General features: G+C 34.6%; 4 protein-coding genes across 6 annotated transcripts; 2 read left to right on the forward strand and 2 right to left on the reverse strand.

The window, feature by feature from the left end:
* The first annotated feature begins 136 nt into the window (after window positions 1-136).
* Window positions 137-3,536, forward strand: LOC123875448 (peptidyl-prolyl cis-trans isomerase 6). Its single transcript, XM_045921282.1, has 4 exons — window positions 137-401; window positions 1,036-1,243; window positions 2,361-2,545; window positions 3,101-3,536. Exons 1-4 carry the CDS (start codon window positions 309-311, stop codon window positions 3,227-3,229), a joined length of 615 nt encoding a protein of 204 aa, XP_045777238.1. The 5' UTR covers window positions 137-308; the 3' UTR covers window positions 3,230-3,536.
* LOC123875444 (tetratricopeptide repeat protein 19 homolog, mitochondrial) lies at window positions 3,530-4,744 on the reverse strand. Its single transcript, XM_045921277.1, has one exon. The coding sequence runs from the start codon at window positions 4,505-4,507 to the stop codon at window positions 3,533-3,535; it is 975 nt and encodes a 324-aa protein (XP_045777233.1). The 5' UTR covers window positions 4,508-4,744; the 3' UTR covers window positions 3,530-3,532.
* A 522-nt stretch (window positions 4,745-5,266) lies between these two features.
* Window positions 5,267-14,021, forward strand: LOC123875440 (stomatin-like protein 2, mitochondrial). 2 transcript variants are annotated; one of them, XM_045921273.1, is made up of 8 exons: window positions 5,267-5,357; window positions 9,187-9,303; window positions 9,757-9,964; window positions 10,677-10,865; window positions 11,514-11,669; window positions 12,345-12,460; window positions 13,248-13,376; window positions 13,725-14,021. In XM_045921273.1, exons 2-8 carry the CDS (start codon window positions 9,283-9,285, stop codon window positions 13,977-13,979), a joined length of 1,074 nt encoding a protein of 357 aa, XP_045777229.1. In that variant the 5' UTR covers window positions 5,267-5,357; window positions 9,187-9,282; the 3' UTR covers window positions 13,980-14,021. The 2 variants fall into 2 exon arrangements, with proteins under 2 accessions (XP_045777229.1, XP_045777228.1); XM_045921272.1 differs by lacking the exon at window positions 5,267-5,357 and adding an exon at window positions 8,942-9,107.
* Window positions 5,425-8,837, reverse strand: LOC123875439 (coiled-coil domain-containing protein 112-like). 2 transcript variants are annotated; one of them, XM_045921270.1, is made up of 9 exons: window positions 8,278-8,837; window positions 8,023-8,141; window positions 7,789-7,920; window positions 7,494-7,689; window positions 6,817-6,944; window positions 6,587-6,716; window positions 6,080-6,122; window positions 5,607-5,792; window positions 5,425-5,531 (listed from the first exon to the last, which is right to left on the reverse strand). In XM_045921270.1, exons 1-9 carry the CDS (start codon window positions 8,555-8,557, stop codon window positions 5,495-5,497), a joined length of 1,251 nt encoding a protein of 416 aa, XP_045777226.1. In that variant the 5' UTR covers window positions 8,558-8,837; the 3' UTR covers window positions 5,425-5,494. The 2 variants fall into 2 exon arrangements, with proteins under 2 accessions (XP_045777226.1, XP_045777227.1); XM_045921271.1 differs by lacking the exon at window positions 5,607-5,792.
* Window positions 14,022-17,738: the final 3,717 nt, after the last annotated feature.

Raw genomic sequence — 17,738 nt, forward strand, 5'->3', positions numbered from 1 at the left:
TACAAAGGATTGGTATGGTAGGTTGATAATGTGCTTAAGTCCTATCGTTCAAACTCACTCGCCTGAACATCTTCACCTCCGAGCAATCGCAACTCACTCAACTTTGACGTGATTGGTGAATGAGTGACGTGGACATGAAAATAGGAAATTTGAAATTCATTCACTCATGTTTTACCGGCGCGCCTGCTGACGATTTTATTGTCTCTTTAATTTTAATGAATAGACATAAAAATAGATATTTTTTTTCTTAAAACATAACTTTATAAACATTAAAGATTACTAGATTTAAAGCCAAACTAATTTTAATCATGGCTATTCTAGCAACGACGTTTGGAATTCTTCTAATTGTATCCACGGCTTGGTCTGCGGATGCACCAAAAGGACCTAAAGTGACTCATAAGGCAAGTAATACTAAACTCACAATTCACATAGTAAGAAAACAATTCATACTTTAGATTTCAACTTTTTACCCATCGGAATAGGATGTGATAATGAGGTCACCGACCTTGTGATTGTGACGCCTCCAACTTTTTATTCAAGAAGTTTTCTTTGTTCAAAACTCATCTTTGCACGCCGCATGCTTGCTGTTAATATATTCTATCACATTATGGACTTCCTTAGCATTGATTGATTTTTTTATCCTTGTTCATTTATTTGTACTAAAAAATCTTTAAATTTTTCATAGAGCGAGTTGAATAATTTTGCAAAAGAAAAATTAGAATGAGTTTAGGATCTGTTTAGGGAAAAGCTATCATAACATTCATTAGATTTTTGGGTAGAGATTCATTTGTAAAAGAAAAGTTCTTATTCTGAGGACTCAGACCTAATGACACACAATTATTGTGTATTTATTTAGAAATTTTAGTCTAGAAATGTGCACTGCTAAGAAGCCAATTACTGTATAAGTTTTTAGGGTTCCGTAGCCAAATGGCAAAAAACGGAACCCTTATTAATAAATTACATTTGCCATTTGGTCAAGAGATTTTGTACAATAGAATTGACCATAATGTAACACATTATTTTTTCTTTAAACAGGTCACTTTTGATATGAGTATTGGTGGGGAAAGTGCTGGTAAAATAGTCATTGGTTTGTTTGGTAAGACAGTACCCAAAACTACTCAGAACTTTTACGAGCTGGCACAGAAACCTGAGGGTGAGGGATATAAGGGCAGCAAGTTCCACAGAGTCATTGAAAACTTCATGATTCAGGGTGGCGACTTCACCAAGGGTGATGGTACTGGTGGTAAGCAATTTAGCATTACTTATTTGTAATTTGCCCCGTCCTTTGTGGATCTTCTAATCTACAATATTATAAAGGAAAGATTTGTTTGCTTGTTTGTTCTTAATAAACTCTGAAGCTACTGGACTGATTTTAATAATTTTTTCACCATAAGAAAGCTAATTTGTCCATAAATAACAAAACAACAACAACCAAGCGAAGATGTCGGATCATTTGGCTATTTGTTATTTCTACTTTCTAATGTCAATAGCAATCTCTCAGATGGTCTGTTGCTGATGATTAATGATCATCACAATACTTAAATTTACTAGCTGACATATCAACATACAGCTCAAACAGCTGAGTCTAGCTAGCTAGCTAGCTTGTCTTATATAATCCAAAAAGGATTACCATGTTTATCCATTTTGATTTTTGAGATTCAACTAAGATTGTAAGACGTATAAGTATTAGATGATAGATAAGTGATCTATACAAAATGTATCAAAAAAACCTAAATTTTATATCTGAAAAGTGGATTTATTGTATAAAAATACAGTTTCAATTTCAATGCAATTAGAATCGATTGGAACCGATAACAATAATAGCCAATAAAATAAATACACCTTTAAATTGGTATGTAGTAGAAACAAAAAAATATTTATGCATCTTAGTGAATCACACTTAATATTATAAAGGCGAAAGTTTGTATGTGTGTGTGTGTGTATGTTTGTTACTCCTTCACGCAAAACTACTGGACGGATTTGGCTGAAATTTGGAATGGAGATAGATAATATCCTGGATTAGCACATAGGCTACTTTTTATCCCGGAAAATCAACGAGTTCCCACGGGATTTCGAAAAATCTAAATCCACGCGGGCGAAGTCGCGGGCATCGGCTAGTATCTTAATAAATAAAGGTGGTAGTGTTGTTGCACAGGGTTTGTAGAACTGTACTTATATTAATTAGTTTATAGAAAACTGTGTTTTTAGGATAATCCTTTTAAGAACAGTTAAAGAGTTATGCAATATGTAAACTGTCTGATATTAAATAAATGTTTATAAGAGGTCTTAAAGGCTATCAAATCAAATGTGATAATTTTGTTTATTATAACTTGTTTAATTATTATTGATTGTCACCCTAGGTCGCAGCATTTATGGTGAACGTTTTGAAGATGAGAACTTCAAGCTGAGCCATTATGGAGCTGGCTGGTTGTCTATGGCTAATGCCGGCAAAGACACTAATGGATCCCAGTTCTTTATTACCACAGCCAAGACCCCCTGGTTAGACGGCAGACATGTTGTTTTTGGAAAAGTACTTGAAGGAATGGTATGTATGTTTTTATATTATTTACTACCACTAATTTGCTTTAGGCAGATGTGTTTAATCGCCAACGTCCATACTAATATTAAAAATGCGAAAGTGTCTGTATTACCATTTCATGGCTATCCATTTAAGTTATTTTGTCAAAATTTGGTAGAATAGAATAGAATAGATTTTTATTGAAGTAGACTCTTACAAGTGCTTTTGAATCATCAAAATTATTTACAACTTAGAGATACATAGCTTGTATCCTGAAAACAGATTTATAGGTTAACATTCTAATATATGTATCTTACACTGTGGTAAGTTGCATTAAAACAGATTTATGTTATAATTCTACTTTACACAGTAAGACAAAAAGTTGGTGTATTAATTTTTCCCCTAAAATCCTTCATAAAAATCAATCCAGTAGTTTTTGCTTGAACAAGTTAATATAGTTATTACAGATTTGTTATCATTATTGATCTTTTGCCTAAAGTTTATTACAATAATTTGAAACATTTCATCAATGATAACAATAATTTGCTATCATTGATGATAACAATGATTTGTTATCAACAGGATGTTGTCCGCAAGATTGAGAAGACTCCCACTTCAAATGACAAACCAGTGAAGGATGTTGTTATTACTAATACTCAAGTAGAAGAAGTCGCAGAACCTTTCAGTGTGACAAAAGACAGTGCTAAATAACAATATATATAATTTTATATAAATAATAAGAAATAAAATGTATATATCAAGGAATCATTTTGTTTTCAAATGCATTTAAATATAAATATCAATGTTTATTTGGGTATAATTTTAATATTCTTATTAGATTACAATCCCTATTTTTTTTTTAAATAAATGATTGATGTTTTGACACACTGATAATATTAAGTATATAGTATTTATATTAATTCATTCACAGGGTACCATAGTAGTTTAACTTACTTTGGTTTCTGATAATGTAAAAATTATAATAATTTACAGTGAAATAAAACAACTATACATTTAAGACATGGCTCTTATTTCTTGTATACAAAGTTCAGCCTCACGTTTTACATCATTATTCTTTGTTGTAACACCTAACCTCCAACCTTGTCCACATGATTTTCTTGCTACATCTAACATGTTTTTCTTTATGTATGCTCTTCCAAGGTTAACATACATTGCTCCTAAGTCATGCATGTCAGGAAACTTTTTGCCAAGATCAATTGCTTTTGAATAATACTCTATACTTTCATCCACATTGCCAAGACGATCACAGACAGTACCCATGTCATTTAGCTGTATAACAAGATGTTCCTGTTCAATATCAACCAAATCTTTCATTCTTTCATATGCTTTTTTCATATAGTTCAGACCTATTTCAATTTTATTACAATCTAAGAACAGGCGACCATACCAATCCTCTGTCATTGCTAGTAATTTCCTATTGGGTTCAGATGGATCTTTTTTGTATGCATTATTAAGTTTCTCTAAACACCAGTCATACCCAAGTTGTGCAGTAGTGTACTCTTTCTTCATGTGACTAAGCCTCGCTAACTTTACGCTAATGTGGATGACACGAAGGTCATCTTCAGTAGCCCCGTCAGCCATAATCCTTTGTGTTACAGCAATAAATAATTGTTTTGCTTTGTCATACTGTTCCCTTTCAAGAGCCAAATTGGCCATTACATCATAAATGTATGTTATACCCAGTTGATGTTGAATTTGTTGTGCTTGCTTCAGTGCCACATGTAGAAGCTGTTCAGCTTTATCAAGTTCACCTCTTTGAATAAAAAGTACGCAATGCTTGATCGTTAAAATGAGCTCATCTTCTGCGTTCAATTTTTTTTCAAATCCGAGTAAGGTTAGCATCGAAAACCCAAGAGTAGTTGGCAAGGTTACCTTTTGATGAATTTTGTAAGTGGCTTGCGATACTTGTTTGTAATAAAATTTTACATTCAAAAATCTTCTCCAGAAGTATCTGTATCTTGATGTCATTGCATAAAATTTAATTGCATAGGACCATAAAGTTACATAACCTGGCCTAGGTACCTAAGTAGTTTTTAGATTCGCTTACTAAGAACAATTCTTCAATCAATAATCCACTTTACATTATTTACTGTAAAAAAATTCGTTTATGACTAGTAATTTGTTCTTATTTAATAAATATTGTAAGGGTAATTAAATTGATTTTTAGGTTACTTTAGTAAATGTCAATAAACATTATAACCACAGATAACTAATTATAACATAAACGTCAAATGCACTGATGAATACAATCTGTCAGTCATGAATCTGAGTTTTTATGGATAGAGATTCGAAACCACTGGGATCCGACCACTCGCTCTAATTGTTTAGGTCGAAGGAGATAGCGATAAGTAGGTAATTGCTTCTTCAAATAGGTATAAATACTGGCAAAGAGTTTGGAAGTACTAGTACCTAGTTAGATTTGTTAGATACTTCCTATATCCATGGATAGTAGCTTAATTGTATGCAAATTACGCGAATGCTAAAATTAAAATGGAAATTCGTTTTTTACTGGCTCTTGAGATTTTGCCTCAAAGCTCCTTCAAAGTGTAGGGATGTACATAGACCACAGATGAATAATCTTTTTTACCCAACTGCTCCAAAATGAGGGTAGGTACGTTTTGTTATAATATATAAATAAATAAAAAAATATTGTGATTCATTCGGTAACTTGTTTTGATACCTTAGAATAAGAACCCAGGTTGATAATAATTTACTGTCACGCCCATTGGTCTCATCAACTACACTGCGTGCAGAAGCATAAGGGGAAAAAAAATGCTAAAGGAAACCTGTGATGGAAATGCTGTAGGTGGTCATTGAAGTAGGTACAAATAATGAAATTAAACACCTTTGTGACTAAATATTTTTATACAAAATCTTTTAGGTACTAACTATAATAAATGCATTAGTAAAATAATAGTAACTAGTTTTAGTCTTACTTAACACTAATAATAATTATTATTTACTCAAATTCTTACGCCATGTTGGTATATGCCTGAAACAAAGAAAATTAAATATACATAGAAAGGTTCGAACTTAATTTTATTTTGTAGTTTTCAAAATAACTTACAATTTGGAAATAGTTTCAACACCTTTAAATTCATAAGGCTCCTTTTTACTTTCTTGCTTTATTAACCACCGCTTAGTTGGTCTTAATAATCTGCTGATATCTAATTTTTTGCTTAAATATTGATCTTCTGCAGAGAAGATTCCTGTACTTTCTTTAGTCGTATCATCTGAAGTATTATTTTTATTTCTGCAATCAGAAATTGACCTTTCTTTAAATTATATACGATATTCAATATTGTGAATTAAATGAGTCATAGAAAACAGGAGTATAGACTCGAAACTCTAACAAACAAAACAAAATATTATGAACTTGATTCGCCTTATTAAAAAAGTCTTTATGGTGTTGGTCGATAGGTCGAATTACATGAGTAACGGGCTAACTGGTTGATTAATTTAGCTTCACCAAACGTTTGTAGAAAACAAGCCAAAAATATTAAGATACTAGTTACTAGACAAATCAAAAATATTGCTTACCGCTGGATGATATTGCGCTTCGCGGCTTTTCCGGCGAATACATCTAAAAGTTGCGAGAACAGGTTTTTAAATTTTATTAGATATATTATGTATATAGTAACTACTTAAAATATATCCAATATATAATCATCAAATTAAAAATCTCCTCCTTTTTGAAAGTCAATTAAAACGACCACTCAAACAATATTACCGTAGGATCCTAAGTATTACAATAAATTATCTTACACCCAAAATAAATGATCTACATTTCATTCATAGTTTGACCCTAAGTCGAAGAAGTTTAAAATTTTGTTGAAATTACTAACATCCTGTTCGTAGAGATAAGTTGTTACATCCTTTAATATATTCAAGCAGTTATTTATTGGTTAAATGGATAACCTGCTCGTTGAATAAGTTATGTCCCATGGAAAAGACGTGTTAGTACAACTCTTTTATGATTGCGATGTTTATTACAAATAAAATAAAATATCGTAATATATCGTAATTCGGTCTAAAAATATAACTTACCATAAGATGAGCAATCCCTTCTGTTGTTTATGTTTCCATCATTTGCATTGTTAAGTTTTCTACATAGCTTAGTGTTGATTGGAGATTTTAATCCACCTGTTGTTGACTCATCAATTTCTAATGACAGTGCCTTAAATCAATATTAGGATAAGTTGCACCTTTCATTAGTAAAAAAATAGCATAGTTACATATTATAGGAACACGAATCTGGAGAAAAAGAAAACAATTACTTTTCGCGCGGGCTTAATTTTTCTTTTATTTTCCTTCCATTTATCAAGAGCTTTTTGTTGATTCGTTTTAAGGTGAAGATATTCAGAATACCATTTGCTATGCGAATCTATGCTGTCACAACTTGTCCCTGAAAATAAACTTCGACACGACAATCATTTATTGTTAAGATATGATTACAAATAATAACGTGTTTCCGAAGCAGAATATAACGAGTGAATAGGATTATGTTATGATAATGAAAAGATTAACGTTAGTAACATATAAATAGTAAAGCAAAATTTATGAGAAACATATATCTACAGTTTGATTGTTCTCTCTTACTATAGTGAACAACTACATAATGTTAATTATCTTGGTCAACTACCTATATCATCACTTACTTGTCTCATAGGATTTAGAGAGAAGGATAATCACATCACACTAATATTATAAAGGCGAAAGTTTGTATGTGTGTGTGTGTGTGTATGTTTGTTGCTCCTTCACGCAAAAACTATTGGACGGATTTGGTTTAAATTTGGAATGGAGATAGATAATATCCAGGATTAGCACATAGGCTACTTTTTATCCCGGAAAATCAAAAAGTTCCCACGGGATTTAAAAAAACCTAAATCCACGCGGACGAAGTCGCGGGCATTAGCTAGTCAAATATAATATGTGTTCTTTCTTTATTACACACCTGGAATTTCGCGCAAAACTTCCTCTTTAAAATCTTGATATGAAAATGTTTCTTCAATTGATTTCACTGCAATCATCATATTATTATCTCCATAGTATTTGTTCCAAATATGAATAAAAATGTTATGACTATACTCGTTCCAACCTCCATAACGATTTATACTGTTTTTCATAAAATCTTGAAACTGTTGCACCTCCTACAATATAATTTTTACAAAAATAAAAATATTTTTATAGAGAGAGAGCACCTAATACGAAACCAACTGGACTGGAAAATTAATTAAGTAGTTACTCACAGAACATTTAAATGGTGAATGAATCATAACTCGCACGGGACTAGGTACTATTTCTTTATAGCCTTTTATTTGGGATAAATTACGTTTGTTTATCTTTCGTTCTTCATATGATAGTGTTTCAGAAGTTTCTCGCTAAAATATACGTTTTTGCATATTAGAAATAATTTTAAAACTTTAAACAGCTTTACAGCTTTTAGTTTTTTCATATTATTAGGTATTAAATTAGGTACCTACCATCTCCATTAAAGCGACTTCTTCATTTCGTAAATTTTGTAATTCACTAGCTATGAATTGCTTCACTGTTTTTATTTTGGTTTCTAATTCCAGGATATCTCCTTTTAATTCATCGATATCTAAATCATAACGCAATTCCATGAATAAATCATATCCATTAAAAATAATAAAATCTAACAGTAGTTAGTCTAGTATAATGAAACAAGTAGCTAACGGAAAAACTAAATAGCGAGATACCCTTTTTGGTAAACTTGCCTGATTTTTCCATGTACTGGTCATTTGTTTTCAATGTTATATCTTCAAATAAATGTTTAACTTCTCGAAATTTCTCTTTTAGTGTAGAAAAATATTTTTTGAGTTGCATGTCACTATCATATTTGATTTTTTCGTCAATTTCTTCTGCATTTAGTAAAAAACATTTATTTACAGTCGCAGATAAAACACTTTCCTGTATTTTTAATCTTCTTAGTTTTGAATTTAAACAGTTATTAGGAGCATTATCACTGGTTAATGAGTTATTGCTCGATGAATTCATTACTAATTATTTAGCTTTGTTTATGTGCGTTTTTCGATTTTAGAAAACTATAATTATTCATTTATGGATTTATCGATCAAACACGCACGTCACTAAAGACTATAGACAACAACCTTAGGTCGAGTGTGGACTTCAAAAGGACGTCAATTTGTTTATCGTGTCCTGCTCGTGACTTGAGTCATGACTCTGGTGTCCGATCTCTCGCTCTAATTTGTAAGTCGAAATGGGATAGCGATAAGTAGGAATTAGGGCGAAGTCCTCCGTATGGATTCAGCACAGCTATTCTTATTTCTGTGGGATTCATTGGCCTATGGTGGGATTCATCAGGTTTTTATTATCTGTAATTACTGTCAAGCTATCAAAAGTCATTAGTGATTTGAGCTACTGTGCTACTCTATGTATCTATGGCTCAAGGCTCAAGTGAGCAGCCGTGAAAATAAAAATTTAATTCTTGAAAGAATGGAATATATTTGATAATTTAGAATACAAATTCAAACACAAAATGTTCTCACGTTCCAAATATCTCGTTTCGAGAATTCTGCCTTTAAAGGTACGTTTTAATTATTATCAAAAATAAGATAAAATGTGAAAGTTTTTGCATTTTAAACCAAAATATTGGATTTTTGCAGAATGCATTTAAGTTAGAATACCAAAATGAAGCGCGTGTATTGTACAGAATCGCAGCAGTGAGACACCGCTCTACTACACCGCTTAATACAATCATAATGTTTGTACCACAGCAAGAGGTTAGTTTTAGTTGCCTACATTATTATTTATACTTACTCTTTATCTTTAAAATATTAAAATAACTTAATTTGTGCTCAAATGAGTTTACGCACTCTTGATACCAAAAAGTACTAACTATTACTTCGTAAAGACGACACTCCTCATGCCTGCAATATAAGGGTACACTTAGTAGTTTTATGAAAGAAAAGTGTTGTCCTAATGGAGTGCCATTCAAGTATAGCTCTGTCCTTGTGAATAGTAGATAAGTAGTAGAGAAGTGTTGGTAGTGTGGTAATAGCATCACATACATAACCTTAGAGTAACTTCACTGAGTTGCTTTCACTAACAACTCAGTGATTCAGCACTATCTTGTATTAGACTCAACACAATTAGACAAACAAAGAGTTTTGCTTGAATATATTTAATTGGGATACCCCCTTTCCTTCTTTCATGTGAAAATCTCTGGTTTGTAGGCATGGATTGTAGAACGCATGGGGAAATTTCACAGGATACTTGAACCAGGATTGAACCTGCTATGGCCTATATTGGACAAGATAAAGTATGTGCAAAGTCTAAAAGAAATTGCCATAGATGTGCCAAAGCAAAGTGCTATAACGTCTGACAATGTCACATTGAGTATTGATGGTGTGCTGTATTTAAGGATAATTGATCCTTATTTAGGTAAATAAATTCAATTTTATACTAAATTTTATACAAGGCTTTAAAAATTCTGTGGGAGCTCCTTGTTTCTCCCAGCATGTATGTAAAGTACAGGATATAAAATTTAATAAAATCAAAAGGTTGAGTCCACCCTTGGCCCTGATTTGAAATTGGACAGTTTGGGTGGTCTCAAACACCCAATCATCTTCAATTTTCGATAACATATATTGACTGCTCTCCAAATAAGACAATTATTTTTTTTGATTTTTTTTATTTGTATTAGAAAGTTGTAACAATAAAGATAATTTATTTGGCAATTTGAGTAAATTCTCAAAATATATAGTGCAGAATAACTTTAGCACTAATAAATTAATGTTACAGCAATAATAATTACTTATTATGAGACTGTGTAGTCTCATCTAAAAGTAGTGCCAACTTGGACCAGCTTGGCAACTGTCCATTGAGGGGATTGATCCCCTTCTATACTGTTACACTAATACTATAAAAGCGAATGTTTGTGTGTGTGTATGCGTGTATGTTTGTTACTCTTTCACACAAAAACTACTGAACAGATATGGCTGAAATTCGGAATGAAGATAGATGATTCCCTGGATTAAAGGCTGCTTTTTATTCTGGTAAATCTAAGAGTTCCTACAGGATTTTGAAAAAAGTAAATCCACACGGACGAAGTCGCGGGTGTTAGCTAGTATGTAATATAATTTATTTGCCACAGCCTCTTACGGTGTTGAAGACCCAGAGTTTGCAATCACACAATTAGCTCAAACCACCATGAGATCTGAGCTGGGACAGATATCTCTTGACAAAGTGTTTAGAGAGAGGGAGTCCCTTAATGTTTCCATAGTACACTCAATCAATAAAGCAAGCGAAGCATGGGGTATCACCTGCCTTAGATATGAAATACGTAAGTATATATTATAATTTACAGTGTATCAAGTTTCTAGATATTTAATTATAGCAAGTTAAGCTTTTGGTTCCTTGATAATTTAAATATAATTAGTACTTCATAAAATGTAAATACAGTAAAATCTCACTAATCTGGCAATTCAATAGACTGACATGCCCAATAATCCAGCATTTACTAGGACGTACGTAAAGACTACAAGTTGCACAAAAACAGACCTCAATTATGGATTCTGGACATAGGCCTTTCCAAGAGCGCGCCACCAAACATGGTCTTCCGCCTCGCCTTCCTCATCCACCCGCTCCCCGCCACCTTCTTCAGGTCATCGGTCCAGCGGGCTGGAGGTCATCCCACACTGCGCTTACTGGTACGCGGTCTCTACTCCAGAACACGTCTGCCCCAATGGCCGTCTGTTAAAAACTATGTAATTAGTTAATTGTGAGATATGTTACAGTTATATAAAACATGTGCAACATGAAAAGGTTATGCATTGTATTTATTACCTTTATGAAATGCTTTATTTTATTATCTGAACATTCCAATAATCCAGCACCCTTTGGTTTTGAATAGTGCCAGATTAGTAAGATTCTACTGTGCTTAGTTTTAGTATGAGTGGTTGGTTTAAATAAAAACTGATAATGTTGCTAGGTGATATAAAGCTACCAAATAGAGTGCATGAAGCCATGCAGATGCAAGTGGAAGCGGAGCGTAGGAAGCGAGCCGCCATACTGGAGTCTGAGGGTGTGCGAGCTGCGGACATCAATGTAGCGGAGGGCAAGCGGCAGGCGAGGATATTGGCTTCTGGTAAATGAGAATAACAGTACTTATAACATGACATAATGGTGATAAGGACACATCTGTAGGAATGGCAACGTGAGAAGAGGACTTCAACCACTAGGCTATCATGGTTTCAGCTAAACATTCAATGAATTACCACCCATTTTATAAATGCAAAAGTGTATTTGTATGTTGGTTTGTCCTTCAATCACGTCGCAACGGAGCAATGATCATGATTTTTTGCATGGGTATAGTTAAAGACCTGGAGTGTGACATAGGCTACTTTTAATCCACGCGAACGAAGTCGCGGGTGTCAGCTGACACCCGCGACACTAGCTAGTAATAAATGATAATATGTGGGGTTACCAATAAGTGTAGAAAAAGATTCTACTTTAAATACGAAAAAAAATGACCTAACAGATGTTACATCAAAAAAAGTGGGCCTTCTCTAAAAAATTAAAAAAATAATACAGAGGAGAAAACTCTGTGTTCATGAATATAAATTACAACATTAAAATATACCAAACGACAGAAAAACAATTTTACTATAATATTTCAGCTTTATTAAGACGATCGCAGTTGGGTTTTGGTTTCCATTTTATCTTGTTGTTTTTAAACAATTTTACATTAGTACATATTTAGATTTATGTTTCAAATGGGTTCAAATTGAAAAAAAAAAAATTATTAATTGTCTGTGTGCAGAGGCGGAAAAGCAGGAGCAGATCAACAAGGCGGCGGGCGAGGCGCAAGGCATGCTGGCGGTGGCCGAGGCACGCGCGAGGGGGCTCAAACTTGTGGCTGGCGCGCTCTCGGGGCCGGTAATTATTTATTTATTTATCTTTAAGGAAAAAAGGAACCCTTATAGAATCACTTCTGTCTGTCTGTCTGTTTGTCGTGTCTGTCAAGAAATAGGGTAGGTACTTTCCGTTGCCCTAAATCACGTTTGGTAGGTAGGTCTTTTAGCACAAGTAAAGGAATAAATCCGAAAACAGAGAATTTGTGGTTACATCACACAAAAAATTAAAATGTGTTCACAAAAAATTAATTTACTTAATCACATATAGATGGCGCTGTTGTCATTAACTTGCTGTGTTGCACATACGAAACCCTTCGTATGCGAGTCCGACTCGTACTGGACCAGTTTTTTCTCTTCTCTCTGGGCTAGTTTCCGCACTTAAACTTTTTGTCTGTTGTGCGTGCATGCCACTCCAAGCCGAAGTCTTCACTCCAGCCATCCAATCTCCAGAAGCCGAGTAGACCGCCCAAGTTGCCGAAGGCTTCATGGAGTGAGGTTGGGGATTAGTTGCTTTGAGATTCCCATTGAGAACGGGGATAGCAGAGTGGCTATTTTGTCGAATAATATTTATTGTAGATAAATCAACAATAGTTTTATTTAAACACCTGGGTGTGCTCAGCCATATTTATAGGCCTCATACCTACCTATAAAATTTGGAATAGATCCCGTGCATGTTTTTTTGATGTTTTTAAATTGTCACTAAACAATTTAGTACCAACCTATCAGTACCTGTTTTAAAAATATCCTTTTTATTGAAAAAAATATCCACTACCAACAGCTATGAATACAATGAATGTTAATTTTGACAGGAGAGTAAAAACGCGGCTTCGCTAATGGTCGCCGAGCAATACGTATCGGCGTTCAACAAGCTGGCGCGCACCAGCAACACGCTCATCCTGCCCGCCAACGCGGGCGACGTGCCCAACCTCGTTGCTCAGGTAAACTGAAAACGCGGCCTCGCTGATGGCCGCCAACTGTCCTACAAATCTTTGATCTTGTCCCTGCATATAGCGCACGGTCTTTCGTAGTGCTTCAATTATACGTTTCTAGCAGAAGTTGTAAATGGTCTTACAAAAATATTGAACCTGTGAAGTGGATGACTTACGAACTATTTGGTGGTACTGAGGCGCGATGGAGCAAGTCTTACAGGCGCGACGGACGGACGGACAAAGTGATCCTATAAGGGTTCCGTTTTTCCTTTACGTAACCGTAAAAACTGCGATTTGTTTCGAGTTTTTTAGCGAAAAAACAACACTGTGATAAAATTACCTATTCTATTATTTCAGGCCATGTCAATATATTCAACGGTAACCGCACACAACAAACAAATCCCCCACGGTGAGCCCATCATACCCGACATAATGTCCGAGGACCCGATGTTCAAGCTGACACTCAATGAGAAGGGGTCAACGTTGGCTGGTCAGCCCCTCCCCAACGAAGAGGACAGCTTAGCGGAATATTACTCCGACGACGAAGAGAGACAGAAAGCGCTACAGGCTCAGAAAGATAAGAAACAAATAGCGTTAGAAAGGGAAACGTAGACCTGTTAAGTAAAGATTGTTAAAATAAAAGGATATATTTAATTTGATTTGTTTTATTTCTAAATTCATCATATTTAATATGGTATATGAATAATTACAAAAAGGTAACTTGAAAGGTAAGTATTTCCACAGGTTTATATAAAAATCTTTACTTGAAAGTGTTCATTTAAGAAATTAGTGTCGACTTATTTGTGAGCAACTCACGTCAAACTCATTATTATGACTAATTTCTTAAACTGAACACTTTCAATTAAAGATTTTTATATAAACCTGTGGAGAGGGTACTGTCATTAGCGCTATTAGAATGCCATAAGCCTACTTTGTCGTATCAGTTTACAAATTGCGAAAAACCAAATTAAAGAATTTCGCGGGCCGACCCGTGTCATGCACCTTACTCCGGCGACGAAGAGAGATCGTTGACCCAAGTCGATAACTGGTGGATGCCAGATTTCAGAGTTCCGAATTTGGCTTTTTCGTTTCTTCCGTGCTCGTCCCGATATTATTATCGCTAACATTTTATGATAAATATAATTTAACCTAAGAGTCGAAATCTCGTTGTCTTAGCAGAGTTGTATGCGGAAGGATCTGGGAACGGCGTATTATTACCATAAGCAAACTTCTACTATTATAGGATTAATGGAAAGGGGTCACGACCCTCAGTAATGAGGAATACGACTATAGAGAGAAACCTGTTAAGTAAAGATTGTTAAAATAAAAAAATACATTTGTTGGCGCGCGGACCAACGAAGAAATACGACAGCGCCCGAACGTACACGAAGGGAGCAGCCATATTGAACTGAATACTAGATCGAACACAGCGATACGTCGCGTCATCATTTTTTATTATTTTCTTGTAAAATCAATCCTTGGATCATTAAACTAATAATGTTATCTACCTCAGTGTTTTAAATACAAAACCCAAAGTAGTGAAGAAATTCAAGTTTGTTGTGAACCTTCAATCTACATCAAAATCAAGACAATCAAGGGAAGACAAAGAAACGTCCATTACCAAACAAGTTTATGGTGACCTCCACGACGTGATCCGAGGGAAGTAATGCTCATTCCTATAATATACATCTTTATTCCTATACATCTTTAATCCTATACATCGTTAATCCTTCTTTATCAATTTTGCTTCGATTTGTCGACAAAGGTCGACATTTTCATCGTTTCAAACGAGCTACAAACATTCATTCCATCAGTTTAATTTCAAAGATTTCTTTAATACAAAGTACAAACAGCATCTAATTAAAACTGTACCATCTTAATTACAGTGCATTAAGTAATATTTCAATAGTAAAACATAGATTCGCCGACTATTTTCAGAGTCGAACGGTGAGAAATAATTCACCAAGTGGCGGTCGGTCGCATCATATTTTCTTCATACCTACTTCCCGAACGCCCGGCCGAGTCGCCGCGCTGACTGCGGGTGCCTGCCGCGAGTAAGCCGTGTAAGCCGTGCCGCACAGGTGGATTACTTAATACGCCCGGTTTGTACGGGGCTTCGAGGTTGGTTGATGCATTGTTTTTATTATTATTTTAATATTTTAATTTTTTCTTCATATCGTATATTGTTGTTTGCGCTTACAAAATGACCGAATTAAAAGATCTTATTGCGCAAAGACGACGCGTAAAAACACGCATTACTCTTTTTGAAAAATACTTAACGCCTCTTTTAGAAACTAAATTAAATAAAAGTCAATCTAATGAATTAAGTTTAAGGTTGAGTAAGTTTCAAGATCTGTCATATAATTTCGATGAATTGCAATCAAAAATCGAGTCTTTAGATATTGAGGACGAAGGCCTACAGATGAAAGAAAGAGAAGAGATTGAAAATAGATTTTTTAAATTAATAGCGCAAGCACAAGAAATGTTACAAATTTTTGAAAACGCATTAAAAATCGAATCCGGATCGGTGTCTGTCAGCGGATCCGACCGGTCAAAGCATCGTGGGGTAAAGTTGCCACCGCTTAAAATTCCTCCATTTAACGGGGACCAAAGTAAATGGATAGAATTTAGAGACATGTATTTATCGTTAATACACAATAATGATACCATCGAGGACATAAATAAATTTCATTATCTCAAGTCGTACCTAGAAGATTCAGCAAGCGCAGTCATAAATTCTGTCACAGTATCATCTATCAACTACTCAACAGCTTGGTCACTTCTTTGTGACAGATACAATAATAAGCGACTTCTGATTAATGAACATATAAAAGGTTTATTTTCTATAGAACCTATCAGTAGGGAATCCGAACAATGTTTACGTAATTTAATTGATAACATAACCAAAAATTTAAATGCCCTAAATTCACTAGGAGAACCAACAGAGCATTGGGATTCTCTGATCATTTACCTGGCTTCTTCAAAACTGGACTCATCTACAGCCAGAAAATGGGAGGAGTTTAGGAGCACCCACGACAACGTGAAGCTTAGTAATTTTTTTGAATTTCTGCGTCAGCGAGCAACAGTGTTGGAGACTGTTCATGCTAATAAACCCATTAAATCAGATAAACGCAATCAATTTGTTAAATCAAAGTCATTTATTGCAGCGTCACCTTCTTCACCTTCATCATCATCATCATCTTCGTATACCAACAAAGCATGTTTAGCTTGTAAGCTAGACCATAAATTATATAATTGCCCAAAATTTAAATCGATGTCAGTAGATGACAGAATTGCGAAAGTTCACGAATGGCAAATTTGCACAAACTGCCTCCGTGAAGGGCACAGTCATTTCAACTGTAGACTGGGTGGTTGCCGCTTCTGTAAACGAAAACATAATTCAATTTTACATAGACAGTCTTCTCTTCACTATATTCAACCACCGACACAAACATCTACATCATCATCATCGTCACAAAGTCGCGAAGGAACTACTACATCACTTCCAACATCTAATATTAAAGTTCCTAGACATAACAGCTTACCTTCTTCCTCTTCTGGTCCTACCGATATGAAGGATCCTTCTTGCGTTGTTAGTATGTCTTCTGTGTCCTCAAACCAAGCTCTTCTGTCTACGGCTTTGGTAAAGGTAACAACTAATGGCAAATCATTTACATTGAAAGCTTTATTGGATAGTGGAAGTCAATCTTCTTTTATAACCGAAGCTGCACGAACGAAGATTGGTCTACCAACAGTGAAAAACTATCTTCGTTCGGTATGCGGTCTCAACAATTCTGTAATTAAGATTACCGAACATTGCAATATTGTCATCCACTCTACATACAACACATTTAGCATGCCTGTCAGATGTTACATCATTCCTCTTATTACTGACAAGCTGCCTCAAGTCAACATCAATATCGAAAGTCTACAAATACCTAACCACATCCACTTAGCGGATCCCAACTTCTTTGTTTCTTCAGAAATTGACATGCTTCTCGGAGCCGACGTCTTCTGGGACCTACTTTGTTCTTCTAGATTTAAATTGGGTCTTCATATGCCCACACTACAAGAAACTCAACTAGGTTGGATAGTTGCTGGCCCCATGGGGGGGAAACGTAGCAACACTTCGGATAAAATTTATTGCAACTTCAGCAAGGAAATACAACAGCAACTTTCTAAGTTTTGGGAGCTTGAAGAAGTACCTGCAGAAACATCTTCCTTCAATAAACACTTTTGTGAAAACCTATTTACTTACGGTACTGCGTCTGCTTCCTTTCTTGCAACTCGATGTCTTCTAGAATTATCTAAAACATGCAAAGATGAAACAATATCAAATTTAATAAAACATGATTTTTACGTTGATGATTT

The sequence above is a fragment of the Maniola jurtina genome, chromosome 20, assembly GCF_905333055.1.
Source record: "Maniola jurtina chromosome 20, ilManJurt1.1, whole genome shotgun sequence".
Taxonomy (NCBI): Eukaryota; Metazoa; Arthropoda; class Insecta; order Lepidoptera; family Nymphalidae; genus Maniola; species Maniola jurtina.

What these genes read in the sequence shown, in the direction of transcription:
- LOC123875444 (XM_045921277.1), bottom strand. Translation starts at nt 4,507, where the DNA reads ATGACATCAAGATACAGATACTTCTGGAGAAGATTTTTGAATGTAAAA.
- LOC123875439 (XM_045921270.1), bottom strand. Translation starts at nt 8,557, where the DNA reads ATGAATTCATCGAGCAATAACTCATTAACCAGTGATAATGCTCCTAAT. An exon ending in AGTTTTGCGCGAAATTCCAG is followed by an intron (nt 6,945 to 7,493) that starts GTGTGTAATAAA and finishes GTTTATTTTCAG; the next exon opens with GGACAAGTTGTGACAGCATA. An exon ending in AAGCGCAATATCATCCAGCG is followed by an intron (nt 5,793 to 6,079) that starts GTAAGCAATATT and finishes TTCTGATTGCAG; the next exon opens with AAATAAAAATAATACTTCAG.
- LOC123875440 (XM_045921272.1), top strand. Translation starts at nt 9,060, where the DNA reads ATGTTCTCACGTTCCAAATATCTCGTTTCGAGAATTCTGCCTTTAAAG. An exon ending in CGAGAATTCTGCCTTTAAAG is followed by an intron (nt 9,108 to 9,186) that starts GTACGTTTTAAT and finishes GGATTTTTGCAG; the next exon opens with AATGCATTTAAGTTAGAATA. An exon ending in CTGCCTTAGATATGAAATAC is followed by an intron (nt 10,866 to 11,513) that starts GTAAGTATATAT and finishes TAATGTTGCTAG; the next exon opens with GTGATATAAAGCTACCAAAT.
- LOC123875448 (XM_045921282.1), top strand. Translation starts at nt 309, where the DNA reads ATGGCTATTCTAGCAACGACGTTTGGAATTCTTCTAATTGTATCCACG. An exon ending in GACCTAAAGTGACTCATAAG is followed by an intron (nt 402 to 1,035) that starts GCAAGTAATACT and finishes TTCTTTAAACAG; the next exon opens with GTCACTTTTGATATGAGTAT. An exon ending in GAAAAGTACTTGAAGGAATG is followed by an intron (nt 2,546 to 3,100) that starts GTATGTATGTTT and finishes TGTTATCAACAG; the next exon opens with GATGTTGTCCGCAAGATTGA.